The 19,361-nt window shown below is 42.2% G+C and overlaps 1 protein-coding gene across 1 annotated transcript; it reads right to left on the bottom strand.

Annotated features, from left to right (window-relative positions):
* Positions 1-1,561: 1,561 nt before the first annotated feature.
* On the bottom strand, positions 1,562-13,569 carry LOC147318641 (basic helix-loop-helix transcription factor scleraxis-like). Its single transcript, XM_086309890.1, has 3 exons — positions 12,252-13,569; positions 11,856-12,072; positions 1,562-2,447 (listed from the first exon to the last, which is right to left on the bottom strand). Exons 1-3 carry the CDS (start codon positions 12,644-12,646, stop codon positions 2,409-2,411), a joined length of 651 nt encoding a protein of 216 aa, XP_086166016.1. The 5' UTR covers positions 12,647-13,569; the 3' UTR covers positions 1,562-2,408.
* Positions 13,570-19,361: the final 5,792 nt, after the last annotated feature.

Genomic DNA, 19,361 nt, shown 5'->3' with positions numbered 1-19,361 from the left:
GACTGTCAGACTAACTGGACCAGAAGTCATTAGGACACGCTAGACACACAGAGCTTTTTCAAAGCTATTGCTTCCTTTTAAAAAGACAAAAAAAAAAATACCCCAGCAGTAAGATTATCTACATTTCATCGGCTCATGATAGGACTAAGATCTTTAAGACATGCGGTGCTTTTCAGATCTTTTTCTCAGAAACCTATAAGCAGCAGGGACCACTTATTTTGAATCCGTGTCCTGAGATTTAGTCTTTTGTCATCCCGCGTTACGTTTTAGAAGAAAAAAACTCGTAGGGCATATCAAACAACTGTATTCTTTGGTATAAGCGATTATAGGCTTTGAAGCTATCTTTAATTCAGATTTTAATGAACTTTCAGACGACACGTTTCTCTCCTTCATCACCTTTGTGAGTTGTTTCTTTAAAGTGCGTGTCCTCTAAAAGACATCCATCTGGGGACATATTAACTCTAGAACTGGCTGTGAGTCCCCAGTAGTGATATAATTTGGGGGTGTTTGTAAGATCTGACACATGCACACACACAAAATAAATCAGCTTTGTTTTTCAGCACCATTTCCACTAAAAGCTGTTTTTTGGCAGTGGAAAGTGGCATTTGAATTTTTTGTTAGTTGTTTTCCTTCATCGGGCACTTGTCACATTGTAGGAAAAAGCTCGATAATTGGCACCTCAGTCGCAGAAACAGCTTGTTAGCGTTGTTAAAAAATAATTTGGGAACACCGAACTAGTGCAGCACAGCGGTTAGCCTCCATTAAAAGAACAGGCTCAATTTACATTTCTTTTAATGGTGGAAAATAGCTTAAGAAATTCTACTGTTATATGACTTTGGGACACCAGTGGCATTATAAGATTTTAATACTCTTCATGCAGGATAATATATCACCCAGATGATGCAACATTTTCAGGTAGCCATAACTTCTATCCTCTGACCTTGAAGATAATGTAGGAAAAATGTGTAGTAGTCACAGGAGAAAGAAAAAGATAAATTATTACTTTAAAAAAGAGAATATGCTCAAAAATGAAGGGCAGAATCTACATTTTCCATCACAGCAGTTGCCAGACTGGAGGAGATGCTGCATGAAGGTGATGGAGGACACAGAGTCAGAAACACTGGAAAAGGCAGCAGAAAAAATAAGAAAACAAGTAGATGATGTATGGATGCATCAATAAAAGGACAAGTTCAGAAGAATGTAGCTGGTGTGGGGCTAAGCACACTGGAAAGCCATCAATAACCAGACTCTGGGCAGTGGCACTCCAGGGAAAAGAGAGGAAGAGCAGAGGAGAAGAGAGAACAAGCATGTGGAAAGGTAAAGAAGAGGACAGCAAAGGGACAAAGGCAGATGTCCAAGTAGCCAACCTGCAGATTCAATTTTGCTCATTTTCCTCTCCCCTCTCCCTTTGCCTTGCCTTTTTCTTTCCTCCTTAAGCCTCTGTTGCCAACCTCATCTGCAACTTTAGTCAGTCTGAGCAACAGCAGCACCAACTAGAACCGAGTTCTCGAGGAGAGAAGGAACAAGCATGTGAGAGAGAAAGAGAGCGTCGCAGGTGAATAAGGGTAATTAGGTTTATGTGAGCTATGGGATCAGACAGAGAGGAAGTTCCACTTAATTCTCTCCACCAGCCACAAAAGCATAATACAGCATTGATTTTAAAATATATCTGCAGCTCACCGGAAAGTCACGGTGGAAACTTCTACAACGTTTATTGGTTGGGACTGGCAAGAATTAGGAGAACATTTTAGAGTACAATCTGTTTAACATACCAGCAGCATATGAATGAAATTTAATCCCAGATATACAAACAATTTATTGCTCATCTTGAGTTAAGTTCAACTCTCAAAAATGATTATTAGAAATAACCAATGCCAACAATGTTCCAGCATATTTTTGTGATGTCATATAGCCAACGATTGTACCTCAAAACGATGCACATTGTTTGTCAAAAAAAAGTCATATAGCCGTTAAATAACATAGTTTCATTATATAATGTTATGTCACATAAATATACATTTATACTTCAGTTTACACATTAATAACACACAGCTTTTCGGGAATACAAGTTTATGAGTGTGTTTTCAGATCATGTGCCGTAAGTTCTCAGAGTCACTGATACAGTCAAGAGTCTTTTATAAGTGGTATTAAGAGGTTCTTGGTGGTGTTGGTATGCATGTGAAAGCCATTTGAAAGTTCTCAAACTGTAAAAAAATTTTTTTTTTTTAAAAAAAAGGTCATTTAACAAAATGCAAACTTTAGTTAAAATGTTCCTGGAAAATCCTGGAAGTGCTGCAAGGAGTCCTTCAAAAGTCTTTGAGTCTGGTTAGTGTTCAAGTTGCAGTAATTTTAAAAATCGCTGTAAGCAAGTGATGAGCATTTTATCCACGTGGCTCGCGTCGTCGTTGTTAGCTCCTTATGGCGGTCTTCCTGTCTCTGTCTTTATTCTGCAAGAGACAGAAACAACATCTCACATCATTGACGGGTTCACTGAAATCAAACTGAAACAACAGTTTGGGTTTTGCTCTCATGAGTTAGAGCTGGAGAAAACTTAAACGGTAGGTGGAAAAAAGGCTAACTGCCATCGAACATTGATTCTTTATGGATGTTGTTGGTGTTTTTACTTGATATATTTCATAGATTTCTCAGGAGGGTGGCTTCAGAAAGTCTTCCCTCCTGTAAGTCGACTTTATCTGTCCAGTCTCACAAATATAAAAAACAATTTGAGGTAAGCTCAAAGAAACAAACTTCTTAATCGTCATTTCATGAAAATTTGCCAGTTTTGATCGAAGCTTTCTCTGGTTTCACTAACACAAGTATACTTTACGTTTAATGAATTTATTCAAACCATATTTCATCACAGAGGCTCTAAAGAAGCCCAGCAATTTTACAGTAAAAAAAAAAATCATAACAGGTAAAAAAGATGATTTTTTTTATGTAAACCATAAAAAATGCACTCAAAAATATATGGTTTCGTACTGGAATCACTGGCACAGCAAGTTCATGTGGTTTTAGATGTACTCTGCTTTTAGTTGATGGGAGAGTAAATTAGCCTTGACTACGTGCAGCAAACTCACATAAACACATTCTGTAATGTAGCACACAACATTAATTGTGGTGGCAGAGAGAAATGAGCTTTTCTTTAATACTATTACAGCCTGCAGATTGACATCATGAGCTGGTTCATGACAGCAGAGCATGATGATATGCTTCTCATTTATCTGTGGTATCAGAGCAGGAGGCCCTGATTTCCTGGCTGGTTGGGAGACCTTCGCTATCTGGCCAGGAAAATAACATCACTTTTTCCCTCTTCACCTAACCTCTTCTCAGCTCACTTGGGCCATCTACCACTGGCTTTTCAGGCAACAGTCAAGGGATTTTATTGAACACACCACTGAGTGATATGCAACACATATTATCCATGCTTTTGTAAAAAAAAAAATTTAAAAAGGAGAAAAAAGACGGATGTTTTAAGGATTAACTCATATCTGACAACGGATCTTTGTTATTTAATTCTTCAGCTGAAGAATAAGGCTACCATTATCCCATATGCTAATATAATCACTCATGTCCTCTCCTGACTTTTCTCTACCCCCTCTCATATCATCTCAACTAACCCTCTCTGCCTCCCACTTTCCTTTCCTCTCATCACGCCGAACACCTGTTACACATTTCCTCTCAGACGGCGCACAAGGTGTAGGTGTTTGGAAAAATCCGTTTGCCTGAGATCAACATAGGTGGGTTGGTGGTTGGAAGGGTATCAGGCGGTAATCAAAGAATGAGATCATAAGACTTGGACAGGAATTGGTACTCCCACTGACGGAGGTGAGTGAGTGTGAGGAGACGCAGAAACTGTTGTTGTCAATCCTTCCTCCAGCTGGATCAGCAGAGGATCATTAGATTACACTGCAATTGAACCATTACCGTTGCTAGACATGAATCATTACCACTGTGTTACTGGCTGCGAGTGCAAGTATGAGCAACACCAGCGGTATAATTTAGTATGTAGTAGCCACGCTTAAAAGCAACTACTTCATGTGACCAAATGTGTCTTATTTGTTCTTCTGTTGTCCTGTTTTCAAAACTAAGTAGATAGTAGATGAGATATTACTAGCATAAGGAAATATAAGAACATCAATCAGCACATGTAGGGTTTCCTCATTTTAAAGATCATAGAGGTCTTTCAGCATTAATCCTAATGCAAATAAGCATATGTTTACCACCATTTATACTCTCAGTTGCCTTCTGGATTGTTTGTACCATAAATAAATAAGAGGCACTTATATCATATTAAGAGTTTCTTATGACCCAAAGACAAAACGAGTGGGAGAAAAGGACAGAAAATCCTTATTTTGTTGGTGTCCGTGGATCCCATCTGTAGATTTGCTCTTTTTTGCTGAAGAGCGCAGTTTTATAATTTATAGTAAATCTCTTGGCTGTGATTCGTGGAGCGCTGGGGGATCCCCCCACATTAAGAACCCTTGCTTCAGGCACAAATCCATTCCTAGTACAACTGAAGAGTCTTGATATGATCACCGTAAAAGATTACACAAGACTAATGATCTGCCTCAAATTATCTGTCAGTTTAACCATCTGACATGACATGTAGTCTTGCTCAGATGTCTATTTTGTGTCACTTACAGCCTGGAAAAACCTCGGCTTCATTGACGCTGTGATCTCATTGTGCTTGTTCCCTTTCACAAACCATCAAAACCATCAGTTGGAAGACAAAAACGCAGCCATGCTCCTGGGTGTTTGTTGGAAAGCAACGGGGAAAATTAAAGGCATTTGTCAGTGGAAGGAAAAGTACTTGAGGCAGTTTAGAGTTAAAGTGGGTACGTGAGAAATTTCACTTGAAACCTGTGTGTGAAAATTGGATGATTTCCCAAATTACATCAAATTGCAGCGGAATCGGTAGGAATCAGCCCACGTCTCATTGTTAGTGCTCCGTGACAGTTTAGAGGCACAGCTGTAGCTGGTGTAGGCGGTTCAGCTGGAGTGAAGCCGGTTCAGTCAAAACAGAAGGTGGAGGGGATTTGGGGAGGGGGGCTTTAAGGCCGGCCTGGTAGTCAAAACAATCTCCTGAAGACTAATAGGGCATGCTCGGATGACATCTCTGCTCTCTCTTTTCTCTTTCCAAACAGGCTCGCGCGCACACACGCATACCGCTGTCTTCCCAGGAGGCCGATTTGTCTGACATTAATATGATTACCTGCTGATGTTTACTTTAGATATGATATGATGATACTACCAAACTTGAACAATATTTTTGGACCAACAAGGAGAAAGCAGCCTGTCTTAACCCTAATGTGAAGACAGTAAACACTGTCTTCACAGCATCTTATCAAGTCCACAAATTCAGTCTTTAGTATTGTTTTTCCGAAACCCAATCCTGCCGTTCCTTCACCTATAACTGGATTTTCCATTCTCTTTTTTTCCTGTGTTAAGCTGTTCTGTCAAATACAAACATCTAATTTAGTTTCTGGCTGCACGAGGACAGGAATGACTGGTTGGAAAAAATAATTTCTACTTGGGCACTGGCCCGCAATCGTATAAGGAGATTGGTATTTAACCATGAAATGAAAACTGGTAATATCCTTTCAGTTTAGCGAGTGAAAGTATGTGTATGCGTCAGGGCCTCTGGTGGCTTATAGAAGCTGTAATTTCCCCCATAAATGATCATTAATTGATAAATAAAACATAAGAGACTTCAATTGAGTGAAATAAAACACAAAATAAGGCCCCAGTCTGCCACTACGTGACTTGGACACATCACAAATTCATGTTCATTGCAGCTTTGCCAGTAAGCATGGCTCTTGATTAATCTTAGATTGCCTAATTAGATGCTGCTTGCACCAGGCAGCCACACATGTACTTTATTTTCCCCAGCATTTTAAAAATCTGTTTTAATGACTCCATAACAAGCCAGACTTCATTTTCACTAGTCTCAGATGACTTAATTTTGCTACATTATGCACTAACCAGTGCTTGATCATCAGTGCTAAGATGTAGACCCTAAAAAAACCAGTATGTCATTAGCTTCAGTACATATTGTTTCAAGAAACAGCATAAATCCTGCTTTGTCGCTGTGTTTCTCTAAAGCCTGGCTCGACTTTCTGTATTTTTGCTTTAATTTTCTGGGTGAGCGGCCCTTTCCCCAAAGACCGAATGGCTACAGAATGATAGTTTTGCTAATAGATTTTGTTAGTTATCTGACCCGGCTTCTTCTGCTGGTGTTAAATTAGGATTTAACCGTTTCCATCTGTGCTGAAAATATACAGACAGGTCCACGCTCGAGGGCACACACTCGTACACAAACTCACACACACCGAGCGTGGCTGAGAATACATTTAGACGCTGCCATCAGCGTGTTAGCTGCCTTCGATGCACCTCATTAGCATAGCGAAGCTCTTGCTCACGAGGCATGAAAAACATTCCCTCCAACTCAACGCTAGCATTATCAGCAAATGAGGGCAATTTAGTTTTCATCTATGACGTTCTACCGAGACGTCGACTCCGTGCACAAAAGTGACGCAATGCTTTTTTCCAGTGAAAACAGACTAATATCCAAATAACTGCAAAAACCGCAGTCATTAGCGCGGCCCCGCACATGTCCTATGCATGCATTTAAGCCCTCTTTAGGCCCATGGTTCATTTGATCTCTATAAAGAAGCAAAGTGTAGTTTGAGCACAGCCTAAAAACCAACTGTCCAAACTGGAGGATAAATAGCTAAGTTGATTATCCCGCTGAGTCGTTGGCTATTTCTCTTTCTCTCTCGCTCTACTTCTCCATCTCTGTTTCCACAACTTCCTGCACACCATTAGTTTAGAAAGTGTTGAAAACGCAGTCATGATCCAGAACTCCTTAACTAAGTAATCATATTTAAGACTTTTTTTCTCTCTTTTTTGCACGCTGTCTAGAAGTGGTGAACGGCTGTCTGGTTGGAAAGACTAGGAGGTAGGGTGAAATGCTTTTGATAAAAGTGTCTGAGTGCGGTGGTGTGCTGTGCGCCCACATGTGTGTGTATATATATGTGTGATTGGTGTGGGCGTGAGCGTAAGCAGGGAGGGCGTTTCACAGTGAGTGGTTTCCAGGCTCCTTTAACATCACCATCAAAGCCCAACGTCAATGTGTTTCTAATAGCAGCCGCTGAATTAAACACTGGCTGTATGGCCTCAGCAGAGGATAAATCATTTACAGAACAATTAGCTCATTTGTTGCTCCGCTCTGTGCTGCCAATGACTTCCAGACACAGAGAGCCAGCCAGTGTGTGTGTGTGTGTGTGTGTGTGTGTGTGTATCTGTCTGTGAGTGTGTTTGCAAGGTTGCTGCTTAAGACACATTAAAAAATTCACTCTAGATGTGTCACTCACATCCGTCTCATGCAAAAACAAATGCAAGTGGTCCTCGCCCTCACACCAGCAGAGAAGAGGTGTTTCCAGTTGCACAGTGAGATTTTAGTGCCCCCGTCTCTCCATCCACATACAAAAATCACCATGCGTAGTTGTGCTGCAGCCGAGATATAAATCAGAACCGTTTGCGATATCAAAGGCAGAATGCATTGTCTGCTTACGTTTGCTTTTTGATTTCCAGAAATTCCAAATAAATGACCTCCGTTGAGTGCGAGTAAAACTCTGGGCCGTGCCTTAAAATGCTTGTAAACGCATCTAAATGTAACCATTTCAAAAGAAGCGCTGGTCTATTTACACCAACCACACCATAAGCACCAGAGCAGTTATATTTTCACCAGATTTTTCTTTCATTTTTTTAAAAATTTTGTTTCCGAACATAAGATGTTGCTTTTAATTAATCAGACGAGCTTCTTCGAAATTCAAATGATGGAAAACGCTTGGGCACGTCACATCCAGCTAGAAAGGAGAATGCAGTGTGATTGCTCTTATTGGCAGACGAACTGCTATTTCTATTTACTTTAGCCCTTTGAATTGAATTAACCCGCTCTCTGTTTCGGGCCAAAAGAAATAGGCCACAGTTGAACGCTGCGGACTAGAGACAGATAGATTTTAAAAGATGTTTGTTTTGAATCACGTTTTGCATAAATTCAGATTGTAAAATAACTGCAGCAGACAACCACCTCAGCACTTTCACCATCACTGAAGGTGACCTCTACCAGATATTGACTTAAGACAATAAAGAGCTGATGATTATAAAAGCTGCCACTGTGAGCTTCTCCTGTCACATGTTGAGTCCAGGCATCTGACAGTTGCACTGACAGCAAAGAGCCTTTGCACAGGATAGCTGCATCAATCAAGTAGACAGCACGGGGATTTGAGCCGTGCTCGGCTCACCTCAGTCGTCTGTCCTCAGTATTGTACATCTCATTTACAGATGTAGCCATCAAGCATGTCCCCCCCCTTTTTTAAATCCAAGTATCAAAGGCACCAGCATGCAAGAGCTGCTATCCACTTTGTCTTTGCCAAACTGCGTGTGCTCCACCCCTTACACATCAGATTTTTGCTGTGATATATATGAACATTCAAGGAGGTATTTGGCATCAAAACAAAAAAGATACTGAGAGTAAATTTCACAAAGTAGCTTTTCATGCTTCACCTGACACTTTAGGGCATCAAGAGAGAGATTTTGTTCTTTATGTTGGCATAAAAAATTAAAAATAGATACATTTTTTTTCCTGACAAGCCTCTACTAAACCTCTCGAATTTTTCAGACGACTTGAAGGTGGGTGAAAATTTTTAACCTAAAATCTGACAAAAAAAAAAAAAGACCCGTCATTCATCAAACGGCTGACATTTGACGACGCAGCGATATTGAGAGGGTTTTAATCATGTTCTGTATCATTTTCAGGAAACTCACCGTAAATGAGTGAAATTCATTTTAAAGCTCCTTAAGACATGTGTATAAAGAACCGACACATAATGAAATCCCATCACTATTCCTCCGACTCTGTAAGATGTAAAGCGTAGCACTCCGTGTGCAGTAGTCATTACTAACAACACTGTTTGTTTTGAAACAGTTATACAGTATTCACACACATAATAAGAGGAAATGAGCGTATACTTTTCTCACTTTCGCCCTCTCCGACGCTGGAAAGAAGTGTAACTGAAGCAGCTGGTCTAAGCAGACCTGACAGCTGTGATGAACCTCAATGACCATAAAAACATACAAAGAGAGCACTCAGGACACAAAGTCTCATTTTACCTTCACAATCGTTTCCTCTCTGTAATCACCAGCACCGACTCTGCTCTTTAGCCCACTTAGACCCACTGTAGCCACTTTTCCAGAGAAAACGAAATGCTCTCAGGTTCTGCCAATCAGAGGAGGCCAAATGAACCTCATTTTTCTCCTAAAATATATTTTAGATAATTGCATCAATTTACACACACACACACACACACACACACACACACACACACACACACACACCAGGCTGCTGCCCCCGCGACCCGGCCTCGGATAAAGCGGATGAAGATGGATGGATGGATGGATGGATGGATGGATGCATCAATTTAATTTGGAAATCGCACAATAAACATTCAGCGTGGATACATGAGCCTCTTTGCACTGCGTGTGCCGATATGATGGCGAGGAGGAGCACTGGAGCCTGGTGGAGTGATATTATTATGACTCCACCGGGCCTTTGTTGAAGGGTCCAGCTAACAAGTCCTGTTCTTGTATCCAAAGCCCAGCTCAGCTTATTCCTGTGTGCCAATACAGCTTAACTTTAAACATAGCCACACAGTGTATGCTGTACTTGTACCCACACAACATCCTGCTGCTAACCGTCTAACTAACCAAGTGAAGATTAATCCACCACTGAAATTAGACCAAGAAAGTGCACCATTTAACATTTTTTACTGGTTGTATGCAGTAAAAGAAAATGCAATATAGAGTTAAAAAAAAAAGATCTTCACATTGTGATACTGATAAGCTACTAAATTCACTTTAAGCAGAACTGCAAAGACATTATAGTTGTTTGTGTGTGATTCATAAAACTGTTTGCATAAACCAAAACTAAGCAACCATTTCTACACCCTTGTGCTAACTCATCTTCTGTCTTCTCGCTTGCGATTCTTCTGGATTCGTTTCGGGAAGTCAGCCAAGTACGCTTGATGCAACGTACACAGCACACAGGGGAGAATAATGAGACTTTTCATTGAGCTACCGGGAAACATCATAACGTGACTGACAGTGTGTAACACAGAGTAAGCTGAAGTGTCTGCGCTCGAGTGTTTTGACATGAGAAATAGTTTTCTACCCAGCATGCATTTACAGGTCAGTCATGCAACCACAGCAGCGAGCTGACAGCAGCAGATAGTATTACAAAGCTCCTACTGGCAGCTCTGACCTCCATCAGGTCGATCGATATGCACAAAGGTGGTGGTGGTGGTGTTTGAGGGGAGCCGGGGTGCACATGTTGAAGGTGAAGAAATGAAACAGAATGAGATGTTTGCGAGGACAAAGGAGGAAGTGAAGGAGGAAGTGAAGGAGTCAGCGAGGACAGACAGGTTAAAAAAGAAGGGACGGGGTACAGGTTTCAGGCGAGTTATCTGCGAGCTGAGGACGTCTGGGTTTGGACGCTCAGGACGTCTAGTTTTTCACTCGCAGAAGTTTGGAGGGGTGGGGGGGACACTAAGACTGCTGAGTCTCAGGTTATCCCCCAGCTAAAGGGTCTCTGGGTTGAGACACTGAGGAGGGTATTAGCTTTCACACACTGCTGGGGTAACGGCGGAGTCTGCCAGATGTCAGCCCCTTACCCATAAATCCTGCTAAATGGGCGGCAGCTATGGGCTGGGGGGGGGGGGGGGGGGGGGGGGGGAAGTCAACTCTTTATCATCTTCTGTAGCATTTGTCAAAATCAGAACTGGGGTCATATATATTTAACTTCACTCAGCTGATCCCTCATTTTCTGTACTTTCTCATCAAGCTGATGATTTTCGTCTGCGAGAGTGGCTTTGATTATGTTAATTTCCCGCGATGACTCAATCAAATATGAGCAGAAACAGGTTCGCCCTAAGGTGTAGCTTATCCATTTTAACAGTTGTAGAGAAATGTAGATTTTTATCAAGATTATTGACAAAAGTGGAGAAGAAAAGTTGGTTGTTTTGGTTTTTTTGCTCTAAAATGTTATCGATTCTCCACCTACATTTTGTCCTGTGACTGTGACTTTCACTGGAACAAAGTAATTGCCAGTTACCAATTTGTATCTCTCAGGTCAATCTCGAGAAGTTATGATTAAAACCTTCTCGTATTCGGGCTGACGTCAATGCATTCTTGAAATTATACGCATGGTTTTGGACGGATTTCACGGGCTCCTGGTCATAAATCTCAGTCACTGCATAAATACCCTTGTAAACTCTAAATTCATATTTTTTAAAAAGAGAGCACAAACAACACCATAGATGGGTTTAGACACAACACTCGTACACATTTAGTCTGGAAAAAGCCTGCGTGCTGTTTGAACCCAGCTCTTGGAGAGAAAAACAACCACTGCTGTGGACTGTAATGCTCAGAGATTTTCAGAAACCACCTGCTTAATTAAAACTAACCCCCGATGATACAATAACACTGAGTCCTTTAAAAAGTGGTTTTGCTTTTACAGTCCCTCTGGGCCAATCTGGTTTATGGGCACATTCACTGATCTCAGGTCAGCTGTCCTAAACCACCACACAGTGTCTCTGACCGCACTGGTCTTCAGCTAAATCTCTATCATTTGTATTTTGGAAAATTTAACAAAGATAAATAAAGAAAACAAGACTTTTCTTTTTAACTTCCCGCCATTTAGTTTTAGAGGATTTTTAAGCAAAACGCACTTTTAACTTAATGTTTTCCCGGATTTCCCTCTTCTTCTTTAACTGACTGAGAGTTCGTTATCCGCTCACCATTTTCCTCTGGTTACTGAGGCAGAAGGTACAGATGTGCTTGGGCTGCGCTGATTGGTCGGATCCTCGGTTGGGGGAGGAGCTGACATGGAAAAACGGCGGTGAGGGAGCGTGGCAGGGCTGTCCGTCATGAAGCCCTTCGCCCAGGAGCAGCACGTTACCCAGATGGCTTATGTAGCTGCTGGCCAAACGCAGCGTCTCGATCTTTGACAACTTCCTGCAATCATGAAAACAGTTGTGGTGTTGACAGAGGAAAAAAAGAAATTTGGAGGGTAACGTAAAGATATCTGCCTCATAGGATATGTTCAAACCTGCAAGAGAATGATGCTAGATGCTAGAATTTTTCGTCTTATTTGTGCATGATGTCACAAAACAGTAACTCATGCAGGTCTTTACCTGTCTGCAGGCTCGGTGGGGATGAGTGTGCGCAGCGCTGTAAATGCTGTGTTGACAGAATTGGTGCGATCTCTCTCCCGCGCGTTGGCCGCGTTCCTCTGGCGATATTCCTTAGGTGGAGATGAGTCCGGGGGGACCAGTCTCGCGGCCATGCCCCCTACTTCTATCCCTCCGCCTCCTCCCCCGCACAGCTTCCTCTTCCTGTTCACCTTGATGTGAAAGGCAGATGGGGAAGACGAGGACAAGCGAAAGGCGGCGTTGGAGGAATTGCTGGTACGCTCCTCGGAGCCCGAGCCCTCGCTGCCGTTCTCGTCATCGTCTTCGGAGAGAAGGGCGATGTCGCCGTACAGGAAGCGGCCCGCGGGGGGTGCCGTGCGCAGCATGGCGAATGTCATCTTGGGCGCAACAGCGTGACAGTTACCGGTCAGTCTTGTGGGGGCTTCCTCAAGGCAAGGTTGAGCTGATGAAGCTTGTTGGCTGAAGCTGGCTGAAGGTGTCCACCAGAGATATTTCCCCCAAAACTTCTCTTCTTCACAAAACAAATTAAGCCAGGAGAATCGGATGTTTCCCTTGCGAGTCTAATTTGCCTCAACTTGTAATCTCCCCTTATTGAAGTTGATCCTAAAGCAGGTTAAGAGGTCACGACAACTTGACCTCAGAGCACTCGGGTCATGGACAGCTGCAGGTTCCAAGTCCTTCTTGTTCTTTCTGGATCTATTCACATGCACTTCACATCCCAAAGATCTGTGTCTCCTGCAGCTATCACTTCAAAATAAGAATCAAAAAATCAGTTTATACTTGCATGTTGAAGCAAAAATTGGTCTCGTTTCTCATTGCTTCTCTGCGCGTCTTTCTTTGCCCTTCGTTTCTATATTTGCCCGTTTCAATTCCAGGAACGACTCTGCGCCAGCCGCCTCACTCTCTCGTGCTCTCTGTCCTTTCTCCCTCTCTGTGTGTCTCTGCTCCACATGTGCCTGCAGTCTGAGTGTTTCCGTCTGTCTCTGGTCTTAAAGCCAGTGGGAGGGCAAAAGGACTGCACTGCTCCTCCCTCTGAGCACTGAGGGTCCCTTGGCTGCTCTCTAGAAGCAGGCCGGAGAGACCGGAGGCAAGAGGCAAACCATCCGCAGGAGTTTGTTTTGGCTGCATGCTGATATGTTCCAGGGGAAATCCACCCTAAAACAGATCTTGCATCACCCACGGGGCCCTCTAAAATTTAAGAAATACGGTCGATGTGTTGGATAAAATGCTGTCATGTGGCATTAGTAATAAAGCTGTTATCTTGGACGGTACAATCAGATGTCAGGTTGATCTATTTCTCTATATTTATTTTCTTTTTTCCACAGAAATGTGTCCAGAATCAAATTTACCAAACTGTCTTTTGAATAACGACTGAATATCTTAAAAGAATTTCTGTTGTGTTAACTTGTTTTCAGTTTCTCACATGATATGTTCTTCCTGGTTTCTGTCATTAGTCTGACAGGGCACGCTACCAGCAAGAGGTACAACTGGGTTTTGCGTTTGCAGGAAAAAAAAAATCATGTTTCGTTCAACCACTTCCTCGACTGCAGTAAGCTGTGAAGACAGAGTGGCGAGTGTGAGTGTTTTTTCTTTCCCTCCGTCTACATCTCTGATTTCATCCCGGGACAGCTGGCCGGGAGGCATCGCTGAGCTCATGGATGACGCCAAAATGTAGGTTTATCCGACCGCAAGACTTTTATCTGTACGAGCTGTGGCACTAAAGAGCTTTGCAATGTATCTATCCTCATGGGACTCAGACATTTAACGTGAATTTAAGGTTCATGCGATTGGAGATTGTAGTAGGAGAGCTGCGACTTTAAACTGCCTTCATCTATCTGTCATCCTCTCTTCGAGAAGGAAGTTAATAGTTCAAAACGAGGTACAGCAAAGGAAGCAGAGACAGAGGCGAGAAGACAGACACAAGTGGGAGTAAATTAGCAAGAGACAAGGCAAGACAGGAGCGTCAAAGTCTAATTGTGTTTTCTGCTTAAACTCTTTGTGATATTATTAGTCATGATCGCGCAGCTTAACTCTTATTGCCAAGAGACTGTGTGACCTTTATGTGTTTCTTCCTACTTTAAATGTACAGCGGTTAAAGGTTGACAACCTATGTAAAGCTCAGCTATGAAGTCTGTAATCCTCAGCAGTACCTCAGTGAAAACTCTAAACCCAACTGCCATTACTGGTATGCCTCTTTTGTGTAGATTGGCAAGAGTAAGCTGCTGCTGAAAACTAATAGCACAATGAATAATCTGTCAGAGTTACACAATGTTACAGTCGGCATTCATCACTCTCGATTTCTCTGTCTTTTTCCCTCTTCTGCCCATATTTCTCCCTGACTCCCCTCCCCTCGGTGTCCATCCCTGCCCTTCAATCTTAGTCGTGGTGTTTATGCTGTGGTGTTGAGTGAATGAACCAAAGCCAACGCTGGTTGCAGCGGTTGATTGCAGTACCTACAGGAAGCACAGAAAAGTGCAGCATAGGTGGGAATTAAACTCCAGTCGGACTACTATAATGAAAACAAAATGTGCTGCTCTTCCTACATACGAGTGCTTCACAGAAGCAGAGAAGCATTAAGTTTTGGCACTGATCGGTTCCTCCTGAAGGTGCAATCAAACAATGCGGTTCTGCTCCTACAGTTCACGTTACACCACCTTTGCAGAGTTCACACTGCTACCATGAATAAATCTCCTTAAGAAAAATAAATAAATAAATAAAAAATAATCTTCAGCTGCAGGACGTAATGGAAACAAGGAAGAAAGCAAGGGAAACACCCCCCAAGTGTAACAATTTTACACTTTGTTGGAAAAAACCTTTTCCACTTCCCTTCAACTCTTATTGAACACATCCGTTCATGAGATCAGGCCAACTTCCAATCAATGTTTTAGATTAAAAGAAAAAGAACCTTTAATGATGCTCTTGTAGCTATTTAAACTTTTCCTAATGCCGAAAAACTAAATAAAAGTGGACCAAAAATAACAAAATCCCTCAGTGAAAACAAACTTTGTCTTTCAGGAGCCAGCGCCGTATCCGACAGCTCATCGCTCTTGCGAGGGAGAAAACTAGGACAGTATGTGGTAAACAGTTGGGTTTGGGTTGGAGAACATTTTGGATCTCTTCTAAATATTATTGCTTTGGCATATATGCCTTTAATTGATAGCTGCGGCAGAGACGGACAGAAAATGTGGTATGTGTGTGTGTGTGAAGGAGGGGGGGCATGCAACAAAAGGTCAGGAGTTGCGGTAATGTGGCATGTTAGTATTGTCAATGCTTGAGGAATCCTGCGATGATTTACAGCCCTGGAGTTAGAGAGAGATGAAGACATGATCTTTGAAACGACTTGTTCTGCGCTGTGCTCTGCCTATCTGCATATTTTTGACTGACCGCTAAAATGTGGAGGTGTATTTCCAAACCAGCTGCGCTCTCTCTGCGGCCCATCATTACATTGCATTAGCATGATCTTCCCCTAGTTTGCATATCCCAGGAGCGTGTGGCTGGTCTAATACAGTATCCATTTCTCTCTGAATCACTGCCAGAACCCATTCGACTGGGTATATCCACTATTTATAATCACGTATGTTTGCCAAGTGAATGTTGCATAAGAAGAAAGGAGTCGCATTACAATTCAGTAATGGCAACATTTACATTTAAACTACATAAAAATATTGACCAATATTCCTCGATGCAGACTGTGCATTACACAGTGATGCTGAATGTTCCTGTGTCAGATATTATCGTTGTACTGAACTGCAGACCCAATTTGCAGTGTAACACTTACAGTTTTACACTTAAGTTGTACATGTATGATGCATGATTTGCATAGTGCAAATAATGAAAACGGTGACATTTGACATGCCGTGTTATATGACAGAGTCCTACCAGAATGTGGGAATTGCATCTTGTATAAACTTAGCATTAGGTTTTGAGGCTTTGCACCAACCAAGTGCCAAATGGCCATATCGTGCACTGGTGAACGCATACTTAAAAGCAAGTATATGTTCAGACTTGGAGCTTTTTCACTGGAAACAGCTGCGCGACGCAGCTCAAAGCGGAGCCAGAAGAAAAAGGCAGTTTCAAAAGTTCTTTTATTTGTGAATGAACAGGTAGCCACTCATGGTATTTTTAAGAGGTGTTGATTGTACCGAGGATGTAATTTCCCGAGCACACACCTTCTGGACCGTGGACTTATGGCATTTGTCAGGCTGAAGCAAGTGATTTAGTACGAGCTGGCAAAGAGAGTTTGGCAAATTCATTTTAGAGAATCCCATGAACCAACATCACAGAAAAAAAGGCCAATAGGATTGATTATTGAAAAATGAGCAGTGAACTTTATGTTCGACTTGCATCGCTCTTTCTTCTCACACTGGGACTTTGGAAGTTCTTTTTTTTAATGACAGTTTTAGATTTATTTATTTTTTGTGTGTGTTTTTTAATCACGCATTTTGAAATTGAGTGGTGTTCTCCTTTAAAGACACAGCAGCAGTAGTGGTGGCAGCAGCACAGTAGTAGAGCACCATCTGATAGTCATTACCCCTCCCCTCTCCTCCCCCATCCCTTCTCCTCCTCTTCTCCTCTCGCTTGATACTCTTTGCTCAGCTCAGACGTATTATTCATTAGTCTGATGAAAAACACCCACCATCTTAGTAGGGCCCAGCCTCGCGCGCGCACACACACACACACACACACACACACACACACACACACACACACACACACACTCTCAGTCAGAATAAGTGAAGTGAACAACTCTGGCACAGGTCAGGGACCTGTCAAAACTCGGAAGCAGGTCTGGACTCGATACCGTACCAGAGAGCAGGCGCCTAGCAGGGGAAAGACACTCCAAGGAACTGAGCTATTTATTGTAGTCCTCGGATAATCGTTTCTATAGCCTCCACCGAAACTGATAGAAAGAGGGAAAAGGGGAAGATCTCTGTTATGATGCCACTAAGCAGACGTCTGGACTGGGTCATTACCAAAAGTAAGTGTGTGCTCTCCGCAGCAGGGAGCGCACAAATAATGACAATGGGAAGAAGAGTAGGGATAGAGAGAAAAGAAGGTGGGAAGGTGGAAAGCAGGACAAGGAAGAAAAGTAGGATGGAAAAGGGGGAAGTGAATGGGGGGGGGGGGGGGTGTCAAAGAAGACGAAGAGGAGAGAGCTGGTGGCAGCCTGCCAGCGCTCCGGACTGCAAAGTGTATTGTATGGGGAAAATGGTCGGAAGTGCTCGCCCCCCCAACTTGCAGCCCCCACCACCACTAGCCCCAATTTCAGCCTCATTCAGCCTCAGCGCCAGCCACACTCTACTGTGTTTCCCAAGAGAGCCAGACTCTACAGCTGGCCTTATTAAACTGAGAGAGGCAGAGAGACAGAAAAAAGACCGGGAAGGAAAGAGAGGTCACACAACTGGAAGACATCAGTCGAAACTGCGCTCGTTCTCTTAGTTTTTTCCGTTCATATCCCGTTTTATGATAGAGTTTCTCACAAACACGCTTGCGGTGCACTGGGTTCAAGCGTGTAGTAAAAAGCTATTGTTTGATTTGACATCCCTCAGAACGCTGTAAAACAATGAAAGAAATGCTGGGAAATTAAAGTCTGTGTGACTTTTATCTCGTTTGTCTGAGTGCGACTGAAGGCTGTCGTCATACATCTGAGCCCTGCTGTATGAGCATGTCTCCTTTTAGTTTGTGAACACAGTGGGCCAATAAAAGAAACTTTGAGAGACGGAAATCTGCTTCTAATCCTTTATCTTGTGGTCGTTTTGAATTTGCTTCATTTCTACTGCATTCTGAGTTTCTGTTCCACCTTGACGGGGTTTTCATCAGATGCCTTTACTTTAAAATAAAGAAATTAGGTTAATTCACACATGCACTGTGTTTTTTCCACAAGCAGCTTCTGGTCACTGATCTACTCCTATGGGAAAACCGAGGATAAAGTCCACCTCCACTGCATAATGAGAGTCTGCAAAGGGATACACACTCCATTTATGTCTGCCTTTAAATGCTTGATCAGTGGAACACCTATATGTCAAGTATACACTGCTTTGTCTTTTGTGATATTGGTAATTGATCAGAGTATTAGTTGGATGAGCAATTAAAGGCTTTCATGCCTGCACCAATTACCTCCTGACACCCAGCACATAGCTGGGAACCATTTGGGATGCTATTTGTGGTGAGTTGGATGCAATAAATTTAAAAACTAAGCATCGTCTTTGAATAGAAAGTCTTTATTTTGGTTTTAAAGTATGAATTCATATGGGAACAATGGGTTCATTTAACATCATAACTCAAGAAAAGTGCAGAAAGGTCCAAATGTAATGCCCAGTTACTAAGGTAAAAACAAAAATTACCAGAATTTATCAATTTCAGTTTGTTTTGTTGGTTGGTTACTAAAAAAAAGAGAATTGTTGGAACAACTCAATGATATTATGTGAACTGGTAACACATTTAATTAAGTTATTTTAAAACAACTTATTTCAGCAAGTCAGAACCTTCCAACAGATTTAAGTTACAAGCAACAGATAATAAGTAAGACTTAACTTGCACGCTTCACTTAAGAGAAATTAAGGGAAGAAGTTGTGATTTCAAGTTGATAGAAACCCCCAAAATTTTCAATGGTAACTCAGCTGCAACACTTTTTACAGGTTTGGTTTGTATTTTTTAAGATTGCTTCCAAGGAGTCCTACTCTTACCTTTTGCCAGTGGTGTTCCATAAGGACAAGCAAGGCAAGCAGTGCTTTCCAGAAACCAGCGTGTGACGCGAGCTGGCGCTTTCACTGCTCTGAGATCAGTTAGATCCATGTCTTCTTATGGAAACACAGCTAGCATTAGCAAGCAAACTAGCTTCAGTGATTTATTATTGTAACAGTTCAGTTTCATCTTGCTAACGGTGTATGTCGAGAAGATGGAGTTTGAAAAACCTGTTAAAAACGTATTTAATAAGCTGGCAACGATGGAGAGAGGACAGTTCTCACCATGTCCGTTCTAATAAAACTGGTAAGCTAAGCAGGTGCAGGATCAGCAGCACTTTCAGATTAATTTACGATTATGTTTATGAGCTCATGAACAACTGAGATTCTCACAGGACAGCGACCACAA

The sequence above is a fragment of the Aulonocara sp. 'chitande type north' Nkhata Bay genome, linkage group LG11 (assembly GCF_057382095.1).
Source record: "Aulonocara sp. 'chitande type north' Nkhata Bay isolate Kocher_YH1m ecotype deep benthic linkage group LG11, A_spYH_male_GT1.1, whole genome shotgun sequence".
NCBI lineage: Eukaryota > Metazoa > Chordata > Actinopteri > Cichliformes > Cichlidae > Aulonocara > Aulonocara sp. 'chitande type north' Nkhata Bay.
The sequence above is the reverse complement of the archived record's forward strand: the minus strand, read 5'-3'. Positions and strand labels throughout refer to the sequence as shown.